Below are 12,224 nucleotides of genomic sequence, written 5' to 3' on the forward strand. Positions count from 1 at the left end.
TAAATAAACAAGCTGCTAGTTTCTTGTGATAGATTCAGCTGTATTAGATTTTTTTTTAAAATTTTTTATTTTGGTTTGTGTGCTTGTTTTTTTATTTTAATTTGCATTTGAGAATTTAGTATTGGAGAGGACTTTGGGTCCCTGAAATTACCAAGAAGAAGAAGAAGAAGAAGAAGAGTAGTAACAACAACAACAACAAAAAGACGTCAGAATATTTAACCATTAAAGTCCTTGGGATTCATTGTCTGTACCAAAATTTATGGCAAGGGTTGATGAGATATTTCACTAAAAATCAAAAATGTTTGCCTTACAGTGGCGCTACAAGGAAAGGGATCACCAGAGTCAGACGTTTTTATTCTCTTAGTGCCATTAACGTCTGGAGAAAAATGTACACTTTCAATTTCAAAGCAACCATTACACTGTTGTTGAGATATTCAAGTCTGGACCAAAATGGTGGACCAACCAATAAACAGAATGATACTGCCAGAGCTTGTAGTATAACAATAAAACTACTGTCACACACAGTGTGTAACACCTGCAGTACAGGCTACTGTGTTAATTCATGAATAAATCCCTGAATGTTTAGTCATGTCAAACTGTGATGATTGATGTTATTTGGACATAATAAAAATAGAACTCCTTTTTAATTAGTTTTAAAAGATTCTGAGTGCTTGATGATCCAAAGTTGCTCGTTGTGTTCGTAGTTAATGATTGAGGATGCAAAACAGGGCTTTGAGTGAGCCTTTCAGGGGTATGATGATGGAAAAAACCTGCACGGCACAGTACTTCCTTGTACTGGCTTGATAAATCGAAATCAACACATATTCCTCTGACATAAGCAAAGGCAAAGTGAAGGAGTGTGAGCCCTCTTTTCTCCCATCACATCTGATGAGACTGCAGAAGGAATGGAAACAACTGTGATACACTTCATCATCCTGGGAGCCATCGCAGGTGAGCTCTTAACAAATGACAGCAGGTAAAATTAATGTATTTACTTGTTAATCAAAATGTAACAATTGGTGCTTAACAAAGCTTTGGAGATAACTACAGATGGGTAGTTCAGATTTTTTCACATTGGGTGGTATGAGCTTTTCACTGGTGCTAATTAGTTTAGTTGGCACATTGTGTGGATGGAAATATTCCTGTTAGCTGGCAACTTGACAAAAATTCCCTAAACCACAATGCAGCACTGACAAAAATGACATTCACAACAGAATGCAACACATTTGATGTAGTGTTATACTGTATTATCTATGTCACCTGTATGGACTGTTTAGTTTGATTAATAATTTCCTGCCATAGCTACTCTCATCATCAAATGACGTCTATTCCTAACTCAGACAAGTGGAGTCCAGTACTTCCTTTAAATAGTGTGTGTGTTGGACACTAGGGATGTAACGATTACCGATATTACGGTAAATTTCGGTTAATTTTTACACGGTAAGAATGACCGTTTATGTTTAAATTAATTGCATTATCGCGGTGGATTATCAGGATATGTAATAACAGCCTCATTCAAGTCTCGCGATGCAGGCGCTGCGTGAATGCGTAGCATGTGTAAACACAAAGAATGAAAACATGGCGGAAGGTGGTGACAGCGGCACTCCGGACATTTTCCCCCCAACTAAACGCACAAAATCTGAGGTCTGGGCGTACTTTGGGTTTCTGAAGAATGCCGAGGGACAGCTGGTGGAGGACAACTATCCTGTGTGCAGAACATGCAGAAAGAAAGTTGCTGCGAAGGGTAGCGACACTACAAACCTGCTGGCTCATCTCCGTGACCATCATCCACAGCTTTACAGCCAATGCAAGTTATGCTATGCAAATGTCAGTTATTGTGTGAGGGACTTCGGTTTTACTAAGATTGTCATAATGTCTAACTCTCGACGTATGCGGGACATTTGAGCCGTATCTGTCCTCCTAAACGGCGACTAGGTTTTCCGTTTCCGTTTAAGACACTTAGGAGCTAATGCTAGCTGAGTAGCTAATAGCCGTATTAGCAGCTATGTTGCTAACGTTAAGTGTTTCAAAACGAAACGGAGCTGTGAACACTGAGCGGAGCCGACAGAATATAAACCGACGTGACGTAACGCTAATTGACATCAACTATGATTGAATCACTGTGATTATGGTTATTGTATGGCGAGCTAGAATCGATATAGACTGCCAGTTATGCTTTCTCGACATAAGCTCAAGGAATCAACATAAAACGCTGCCGTGTTAACCTTTGACCGAGAGCATGCACTCCTTTTGTCATACAGGTAATTCTCTGACTCATATGCACACTTCTAATGTGTGAATTATTCTGTGTAATGATGACCATTGCCCTTAGGGTTTTTTTGGTTTGTCCTGCACATTTGTGATATCTATTCTATATATTGTATGTATTTTGTTCTACTCTTGCATTGTTTAGTTTTATATATATTTTTCCTCTCGTGCTAATAAATAAATAATTAATATATAAATTGTTTACATATTTTGCTGACTGTTAAAATGCACCAGACAAATAAGCTTTCTTCCTGTAATGTGTTTACATATTTTGTTAATTTAAAATAAAATTTTCTGTTGCTGTGCCAATCCCTTGCCCCTTTAATGTGAAAGTTTCATTTTAATATAAGATTTTGGCTGTTAACATTTTAGTATGATTAGGAAGTTACAAGATTTAGTGAAGTTATTTCAATGTATCTTTTTTTTGGACATTTTACAGCGCTTAAAAAAATATCGCAATATTATTGTTTACCGTGATAATTTGGTCACTATAATTGAGACATCAAATTTTCCATATTGTTACATCCCTATTGGACACACACACACACACACACACACACACACAGAGTAATCAAAGCTTAGCCTCTACACTGTACACATACAGACACTATATATTGCATATATTAAGATAGGATGGGATAAGATAAGATGGAACTTCATTTATCCTGAGAAAAATGGCTGTGCAGCAGCTGCAATACAGAGTTAGAGGAGTGCAGATACAAAGCATGCAATATACAAGGACATAAAGTAGAGCACCAATGTATAGTAAATATAAAATGTAAAATATATAAAAATAAATATAAACTAGATAACAGTAAGGTGCAAAAGATAACAAAAAGCTCATGGTAAGGTGCAAACAGGTGAGACCAATACATACAACACAAACAGGTTACCAGTATGAATGATACATATATTATAATATAGTAATATTATATAAAAATGTATTATAGGAAAAGACACCACTCTTTAAAAAATCTAAAAATGTACTTACCAGTAAATAATATATACATAAACCAGGCTAATTATTAAGCGTAACAGAAAGGGAAGTCTAAGTCGTTCCTTTTTTCACTAATATTAGTTCCCTTGCTGTTGTTGATAGAAACAATGGGTAATTATTAACCCACATAACGAGTTAAAGAGGACATTGAGGGGTGAATTCACATATAATGGATTGCCACTGCTCAAAGCATCATAAATTGTGTATCACTTGGTATCGCTATCTGCCCCGTCAACAATTTCCAAGGCTGAAAAATGAAGCCAATGTGAAAATGGCAAAAACTGCAGTTCATCGAAAGGTGACTTGAAGCTGGATCCAAAACAGTGAATCCCCTTATGTTAAAATGGCCAGCTTTACAGCAGAAATAAACGTGTTCACAGCATGGTGCAATAAACAGTTTTGGTCTCTAAAGCCAATTTCCTCCTTCATGACAACTGTAGGGGGATTTTTTTTTATAACATATTATTTTCATAACGTCCAAATATGGTCTCTTCTGGCTCCAACAAAAACAAGATGGTGACGGCCAAAATGCCAAACCCAAGGCTTCAAATCAACACGTGACATCACAGAAGCTACGCCCATTATTTACACAGTCTATTGCTCCGTCTCAAGGTCAGATTAACAAAAGATATCGCACTAATGATATGACAATGCAAACATGCCCATAAAGTTTTGCAGGTGAGTGCAATTTGCCCTTTTTTTGGTGTCTGATAGCAGTTATCCATGACGCAAAGAATAAATGTTAATTTTGCGCCAAGAGCACAGAAGGCAGAACCATGGCAGAGAGGGAATAAGAACATGGTGTCTATCTGCACCTGCGTGAGAACAGTCACACTGCAGTTATCCCTTATTATTATACACAGATCAGCCAAAAGATTAAAACCACTGATAGGTGAAGTGAACAACTTTGATTATTTTTGTTCAAGTGTATTATTCTGCTGGGAAACCTTTGGTTCTGGCATTCATGTGGATACCACCTAACATGTTCCACCCAGTCAAACACCACTGCAGACAAAGTACCCCCCCTCATGGCAACAGTACTCCCCAATGGCAGTGGCCCCCCAGCAGGATAATGCACCATGCCACACTGCAGAAAGTGTTTAGAAATGGCCTGTGGGGGCATGACAAAAAGCTCAAGGTGTCGACCTGGCTTCTAAATTTCCCAGGTCCCAGTCTGCTCAAGGATACTATGATGTGCAGGTACCCCACATGTACCTCTAATCCAAGGTGGGCCTCCTTGGATCGGACTTAGCTCTGACCTGTCGAGGCATGGACACAGGATCTCTGGAAGTGTCCTGCGGTGTCTGGCACCAGTGCGTTGGCGGCAGATCCATTTAGTCCAGTGGGTTGTGTGGTGGGTTAATGGCACATGCCACAGATGCTCATTCAGATCGGGATCTGGGGAATTTGGAGGCCAGGTTGACACTTTGAGTTCTTTGTCACATTCCTTTGGCCATTTCTGAGCGATGTTTACAGTGTGGCATGGTGCATTATCCTGCTGGGGGGCCACTGCCATTGGGGAGTACTGTTGCCATGATCCAAAACCAAAGGGTTTCCATCAGAACAATGCATTGGAATAGAATAATCAAAGTTATTCACCTCACCTGTCAGTAGTTTTAATGTTTTGGCTGATTGGTGTACATTTATGATTTACACCGATATCTGAAATTCGTTATTATGGATCACACTGTGTGCACTGTGCATTAACTTTAACACCTTAGACCCGTTCTTGTTAATGTCATATTTTGACATTGCTGGGACGACCAGGAATATACTGTACACCTGAGTGTAAAAAATTGCCACATTGACTATTTAAAGCTATAGTGCGTAACTTCTACAGGTCCGTGAATGTCCGTTTCACCCAAGCCACTACTAGAGGAGATGAAACAATGCTGATTTAGCCGATTGGCTCCTCTAACATCTCACGGTATTTTTCAATATATATCATTTTTAGTATGCGTGTCGACCGGCGACATTCCCGCGCTGGCACACAGGAAATGCTTCCTCACAACAAGAAGGGAGGGGGAGGAAGAGCGGAGAGTGTCATAGTAAGAGGTAGAGTGCTGGTAGAAAGAGAAAGCAACATGGCGGAGAAGCGGCCGACACGGTTCAGAAGTGGATCCTACCACAAAGGCAAGTGTTACTCTGTGTACAGTGTGTGGCGACTGGCAAGTGTTACTCTGTGTACACGGTGTGTGGCGAGTGTTACTCTGTGTACATGGAAGTGCCGCCAGCTTATTAGCTGTAATAACGCATTATCCGCTGGGAGGCGACAGAAGTTACGCACCATAGCTTTAAACCCCAGGTGTAAATCGCATTGTTGACTACAGACACCTGGCTGCTAATACTATCTGCAAAACAAAAACTGAAATTTTCAGACCATGAGCTGCAGGTCCATCGAAATATCCGCTGACTATAGCACGCCTGCCTGGCATGACAAGGCTTCTGCCTGGCTGCATCACTGCTGCTGTGATAACTGGGAAGTCCGGGACCCTAATTAATGTGCATCAGGTATCACCAACTCTCTGAAGACACTAATAATGTTATTTTAAGTGCGTGTGGCTGTTAGCGCTGATTTTCGCAGATTGCCCCATTTAAACACATGCAAATAGATCAGGAGCACCAACATGTGGGTGCTTTGAGAATTACACAACTGATGTTTTTTGTTTTGTTTTGTTTTTTTTGTCGACTGCAGTTTTGTGTTTTGAGCAGTTTCTACATCAAGACTTTACCTTGCCTTGATTTCAGCACATCATCACAGTGGCCTATTTTGTAGTGTCCTCATTATAGTCCTTCTCAAAACTGTAACTGTCTCCTCCAGGTTTAACCAAAGGAGTTGGTGTGTTGCCTGATGTTCTGAATGCAGCTGTGGGAGAGACGGTGATGTTCACCACAACACTGACTCCACCAGAGAAACCATTCCTATCAGTGGGCTGGACATTTGATGGAAAAAATATAATCACTTTCAATGATAAAAACTTCACTGCACCAGAGTATGAAGGCAGGATCACCCTCTTCATGTCTACTGCATCTTTGGAGCTCAGAAATGTGGCTCTAAATGACAGTGGGGTATACAGAGTTAGCATTTTTTCATCTGGAGAGCAACAGAAGACAGGTGAAACAAGACTGTACGTAGATGGTGAGACAGCATTTTACATGTATCTATTTCAGTGCTGAATGGGGATTATGCAGAGCAACTGAACAAGAAATAGACATTGTTTCAGTTCAAATAATTGTGTTGAGGTGTTCAGTGGTATTATATAAGACCAACATTCGTTTTATTCATGTTCATAGTGTTATTATTATTATTATTACATAAATTAGAAAAAAACAAGCACTACAAAAATCTGAGATGTGGTTGAAGCTTGGAAAAAGTTAGTAAGTGTACCTTAAATTAACGTTTCTTTTTTTCTCAAATTACTATTTCCAAGGTCAAAAATAATATTTCATGCTTAAATGGCTTCACTATGTAAATTTTCAGATGGTTTCTCATCATGAAATTTAAAGCCTCCAAGTCTTGCAATAACTGCATCATAACTGAGATATGAATAATTTCACATGGCCTCTGATGATGATGAACAATATGCCCATTTGTAATTAAGTTTAAGAAAACATATCATGGAAACACTGAGTTTTTCTTTAGAAACACCTGTATAGACTGTATTACTTTAGCTCTTGTTAAGACTGTATCAGAGAGGCACTAATTTAACTAAGTCATACTTTTTGATGGTGGTCAATTGGACATTACATTGCTCATTTATATTTTAAAAAAACACCACCAATAAGTAGAGCCTGAAGTTACCTTCTAATGTGGAACACATTTTCTAAAAGCCCCAAATAGCCTTTTTGATTCTCATTGATAAGTTAGAAAATCCTAAACATCTCATGATAAACAGATTCATTCTCAGCCACAGCAGTGTTTGTCACCACTGTACCTCTGTCATGTGGTGGCAAATATAAAATAATTTTGTTTTTCACCCACAGTGCCAGTTTCCAATGTAATAGCAACAGCCAGCAGCACAGACTTGGTGGAGTTCAACAGCTCTGTCCGTTTGTCCTGCTCCTCCTCTGGAACCTCTCTGTCTTTCCTCTGGCTGAACGGCAACTCTGAGGTTACAGCCAGTGACAGAGTTCAGCTCACTGATGGAGGCACCAACCTCACTATAGCTAACGTGACCCGCTACGACCAGGGACCATTTAAGTGTCATGTGTCCAATCCTGTCAGTGATGGCACCAGTGATCCAATAACCTTCAGCATCAGCTGTGAGTTACTAACCTACATGTTCAGTACCTTATCTGACGACATCTGTTTGCAAACAGAGACAAAGAGTTTAGATTATTATCACAGCTTAGTGAGGACTGGCCTTGTCTTTTCTTTCGTTTTTGGTCTTTTCCTTCCCTCACGGGTTGCACTACATACTAGAAATCAATTTTTTCAACTTGACTCCAGTACTAACTATAGCACTTCGTCAACTTAAACAGTTTTGTTTAGAAAGTGTTTATTGGGTTAAGGTTAGGGTTATTTCTTTTTTTTTGATGACGACATCCGTTAGCTATAATGCCTCATAATGAGTCATTTTTATTTTTCATTACATTTTGTTGACCTTATTTTGCTGTCATTTTATCCCTACCCTCAGACGGCCCAGACAATGTTAATTTGACAATATCTCCGTCAAAAGAATACCATGCAGAAGGGTCAAACATCGACCTGATGTGCTCAGCTGACTCCAAACCTGCTGCCCAATTTAAGTGGCTTCTGAATGGAGTCCTGCTGTCTGATACTGGACCAGAGCTCAGAGTGATGAACATTCAGATGAGTCACAGTGGGAACTACAGCTGTCAGGCCTTTAACAGCAAAACTCTGAGATATGAATCAGCTCCACCTGCCACCATCTCTGTACTAAGTGAGTTTGAATAATAGGTTTTGTGAAAAGTTAGTTTAAAAACTTTATTATATAAACATTTGTGAACAAAATGAAACAATACTTAAGTGAATAAACTTACATAAATTTGCACTCAAGATTCGTTTGCAAATTTTGCTTCTACAGGAGCAACTTAGAGGCTATGTTTGCCTCTTACAAAGATGAACTGTTCTGAATTCAAGCCCCAGCAGCTTCACTCCTTTTGTTCCTGTTCTCATATTTGTCCTGATCTTTTGCCCAATTGGTCCATTAATAAAGGAGATAGTAGTTGCCATAGTGATGTGCTATAGTGAATTTAGTAAGTGTGAAGAGGAGGCAACTTTAGAATAGGGAACCTGTGGGTTAATAAGTGTCAAACTGATAGTAAAGTAGTTCTGAGCAATCAGAGGAAGAAGAAGAAGAAATATTTTATTAATCCCCAAGGGGACATTTATTTTTTCCGTTATCCTTCAGTAACGATTACTTTTGTTCCTGTTCTCCTATTTTTCTTGATCTTTTGCCCAACAGAGATAATATCAGGTGCTTCAGTTAAGCCGTCAACAAACGTGCCGATTGAAGGAAACTCAGTCAACTTAACCTGTGACACTGCTGGCTCTGTCTTTACCAGAAAGTGGAGGAAGGGTGGCTCAGATCTGAGCGTGTCTGAGAACATAATACTTTACGATGAGAACAGAGTGCTGTCTTTTAAGAGTCTGAACAAAAAAGACAGTGGAGAATATTCCTGTACAGTCAGCAACCCCCTCAGCAGCGATGAAGCTAAATACTCCATGGAGGTCAACTGTAGGTGACAAACTGTACATTTAGTGCTCAAAATGATGAGTGACATAAATAACACTGTAGTACTGAAATGTTTTGGTTGTAGGTCTGTAAAACAAGAGTTTAGTTTAATTTTATAATCTTATTATTTGTGCTGCTGTGAGAACTTTACAAATATCTGTTTTTCAGATGGACCAGAAAATGTTCAAATCACAGGTCCAAGTGAAATAAATCCGAATGAGAACTTGACTTTAACCTGCTCTGCTGAGTCCAGACCACTTGCCACTTACACCTGGATACTGAATGGGATAAAAATACACAATTCTGCTGTGTTCACAAGAGACAACATTCAACCCTCTGACAGTGGCATCTACACCTGCGAAGCGATGAATGACGTAACTGGAAGAAAACTGTCTGCAGTCCATGAATTGTCTGTAACAGGTACCAGGATGGTGCTGATTGCACATTTTGTTGATACTTGAAAATTGTGATCAACCCACTGTGTTATACCTCTGATAATCTGAAGGTTTATTGCAGATCCATTGCTTCAACTAAATGTTACAGATTTATTTTAAGCTTATGAGACAACAGTGGCTAGAAATACAAAACTCTAATTAGCTGCCCTTAAAAATACTCTTCCAAAGTTTAGCATTGCAGTTCTACACTTTACAGACTCATGATGGAAAGTATCAAAAATTAATGCAGCAGAACCAGAAGTATGTCCTTGTTAGGGTTGCAAATTGTGAGCATTTTCCTCAATTGATTATTGGTAAAAAATAATGATCAATTAATAGAGTAATCATGATTTTCAAAAAACATAAAAACTTTGCTCATGCCAAACACCAAATGTGTTATTTCTACAATCAAAGCTCACAGCAACATATTGCATACTCTATCAATTTATCAGTTACATTTCACACATTCAATCAAATTCTTAATGACCAATTAATCAATCTTCATAATTGTTATCATCTTTTGTCCTTGTTAAAGCTTTTTGCCTGTATTACATTAGCAAATCACTGAACTTTTATTAGTCAGGGCTATAAATTATGCTAGACTATTCATCCAACATAATGTCGTCTACTGTATATAATCATGTGGTTGTGGTGGTACTGCATGTACATAGAAATATTGTGCATTCACCATGATAAAAACTTATTTTATCACTTGTGATTGTGTTTGTGAGTTTACAAAAAGCTAATATTGTGAGGCGAATTACTAATATTTGTTTTTGTTCTGTTTCGTTTCAGATGGGACGTCTGGAGGTCTTTCACCTGGCGCCATCGCTGGAATAGTTATCTCAGTTTTAGTGGTTGTTTCTGCAGCAGCTGTTGGAGGGTACTTTATTTATAAAAATGAGTAAGTCTCCCTTTTTTAAACCATGTATTAATGGCTGACTGACTTTTAACACTAACCTTACTTTAAAACTCTTGTAATTCCAGCAGATGCCGCACAGCACATTTTAGAAGCGTCCAAGGAATACACGTCTTATTTTGATGAAGCTGAGTTAGATAGTTCTCCTGCTAACATGCACTGTATGTGAAATATAGATAGGCAAATAATGCAATTATGAAGATGACTGTATTTTTGATAACTATAACTATTAATTTTGTCTGTAAACTACAGCACAACAATGCAGGACATAGCAACAATAAATACGAATGAAACCGACAAAATTTAAATGCCGACTGACCTACTTATGGTAGAAGCACAAATTTTAAGGAAAAGTCATCAAAATCGGGCAGGCAAAGTGTTCCACTTCTGAAAAACAGCTATGGCAGCCAGTACGCAGTGCAGCTGTACCCGGTAATATTAGCAGTGAAGATAACAAATAATGGGGATTATTCATCTCATACTGTACGTGCCTAACTTTAGTGGATCGTAACATATCAGGAATGTAATTTATCTGCGGATGTTCTGGTTCAAAATGAGACCAAACTTTTCTATAGCTATGTTTATCCCCCCCAAGCTTAAGCCTGAAATTATTCATACATCACTCACTTAATAGACAGTGAATCAATCTGTTGATTAATTAACACTTGTTAAAAAAATAACAATAAAAATAACTGGTGTAAAATCTAAAATATTTGAAACTGTTATTTCATATTCTTACTACATTAACTATCAGTTAATAATCTTATATTAGAGTTTATAAATTTCTTTTCTTTCTTTTTTTCTTTTTTTTTTTTAAAATAAAATACTACCCAAATATACCCAAACATTACATAAGTAAGAGTTTGAATTTTTGATTGCATCTGTTTCATGGCCACATTTGAACAATTCTTTGTTTCTGATATTTAGAATCAAAAACAAAGCTCCGCCACCTTCTGATAATAAAGGTCAGTATTTACCTGATGTAACTCCATCCTACACTTAGACTATTATATACTGTATATTACAACATAGACAGAATGAATAAACTGCAACTATGCAAATGTACATATGAATAATCAAACGTAACAAAACTTTTCTTTTTGCCTAGACAAAGAAGAACAGGTGTATGAGAACACTTCAGCGGTGTATGAGAACACTTCAATGGTGTATGAGAACATATAAACTCAGTAATCTTTCCCTTTAAAGGTGAGTTTCAAACTAATTGATTTAGGTAAAAGGGATCAGAAAATGAGCAAACAGAAACATCATAACCAGCCTAAGGAAAAGAATATGCTAATGTATGTCAATGTTATTCTTTTTATTGTAATGAATGTATTTTTTTTTTCTATCGGGAAACATTTGTCATTTACTCATCCATTACAGAGAAAGATTTCATTTCATTTCTGTCAAATGCAATTCCGATTTACTCTGCTTTTAGCAGGTAGCTTACAGTAGGTTTATCAGAGCTGTATTGCTAAAAATTTCTATTGGAAATTGAGTTTATGAGATTGAAAAGGCTAAAATAGAATCACAAGCTTGACAGGGCTGCAAAGTTAAGTTGTAATTCTCTGAAGGTTTTACGCTATGGGCCCTTTTACATTTAATGTGTTGTTAAAATGAAAATGTTTTACTTATAAATAGCTATGCTGGCTCTTATGCACATAGCCCAGGGGCGTAAATATAGACAGTGTAGGCAGTGCGGTTGCACTGGGGCCCATGAGGTCGGGGGGCCAACAGAGAAACTGGGTAGAGAATGGGCTCTTGGAAATATTAAGAAATGTATTATTTTTGTTTTTTTGTAAAATAGTCAATAGCATCTATGACAAGATTATAGGCTTATTCCAACTAAACTATAATAAACTATTAAAACTGTTAAAGGGATAGTTTGACATTTTGGCAAATTCGCC

At 37.9% G+C, this 12,224-nt stretch overlaps 1 protein-coding gene across 1 annotated transcript; it reads left to right on the top strand.

Annotated features, from left to right (window-relative positions):
* Window positions 1–235: 235 nt before the first annotated feature.
* Window positions 236–12,224, top strand: LOC126391346 (carcinoembryonic antigen-related cell adhesion molecule 5-like). The gene is made up of 9 exons (XM_050046048.1): window positions 236–951; window positions 6,087–6,404; window positions 7,250–7,528; window positions 7,903–8,169; window positions 8,695–8,967; window positions 9,133–9,384; window positions 10,194–10,302; window positions 11,245–11,282; window positions 11,426–12,224. Exons 1-9 carry the CDS (start codon window positions 906–908, stop codon window positions 11,497–11,499), a joined length of 1,656 nt encoding a protein of 551 aa, XP_049902005.1. The 5' UTR covers window positions 236–905; the 3' UTR covers window positions 11,500–12,224.

This window comes from Epinephelus moara, chromosome 6 (assembly GCF_006386435.1).
Source record: "Epinephelus moara isolate mb chromosome 6, YSFRI_EMoa_1.0, whole genome shotgun sequence".
In the NCBI taxonomy this organism is placed as follows: Eukaryota; Metazoa; Chordata; class Actinopteri; order Perciformes; family Serranidae; genus Epinephelus; species Epinephelus moara.

Excerpts from the sequence above, each read along its gene's own strand:
- LOC126391346 (XM_050046048.1), top strand. The coding sequence starts at position 906 with ATGGAAACAACTGTGATACACTTCATCATCCTGGGAGCCATCGCAG. Across the intron at positions 8,170-8,694 it reads TGCCACCATCTCTGTACTAA|AGATAATATCAGGTGCTTCA; the intron begins GTGAGTTTGAAT and ends TTTGCCCAACAG. Across the intron at positions 8,968-9,132 it reads ATACTCCATGGAGGTCAACT|ATGGACCAGAAAATGTTCAA; the intron begins GTAGGTGACAAA and ends TCTGTTTTTCAG.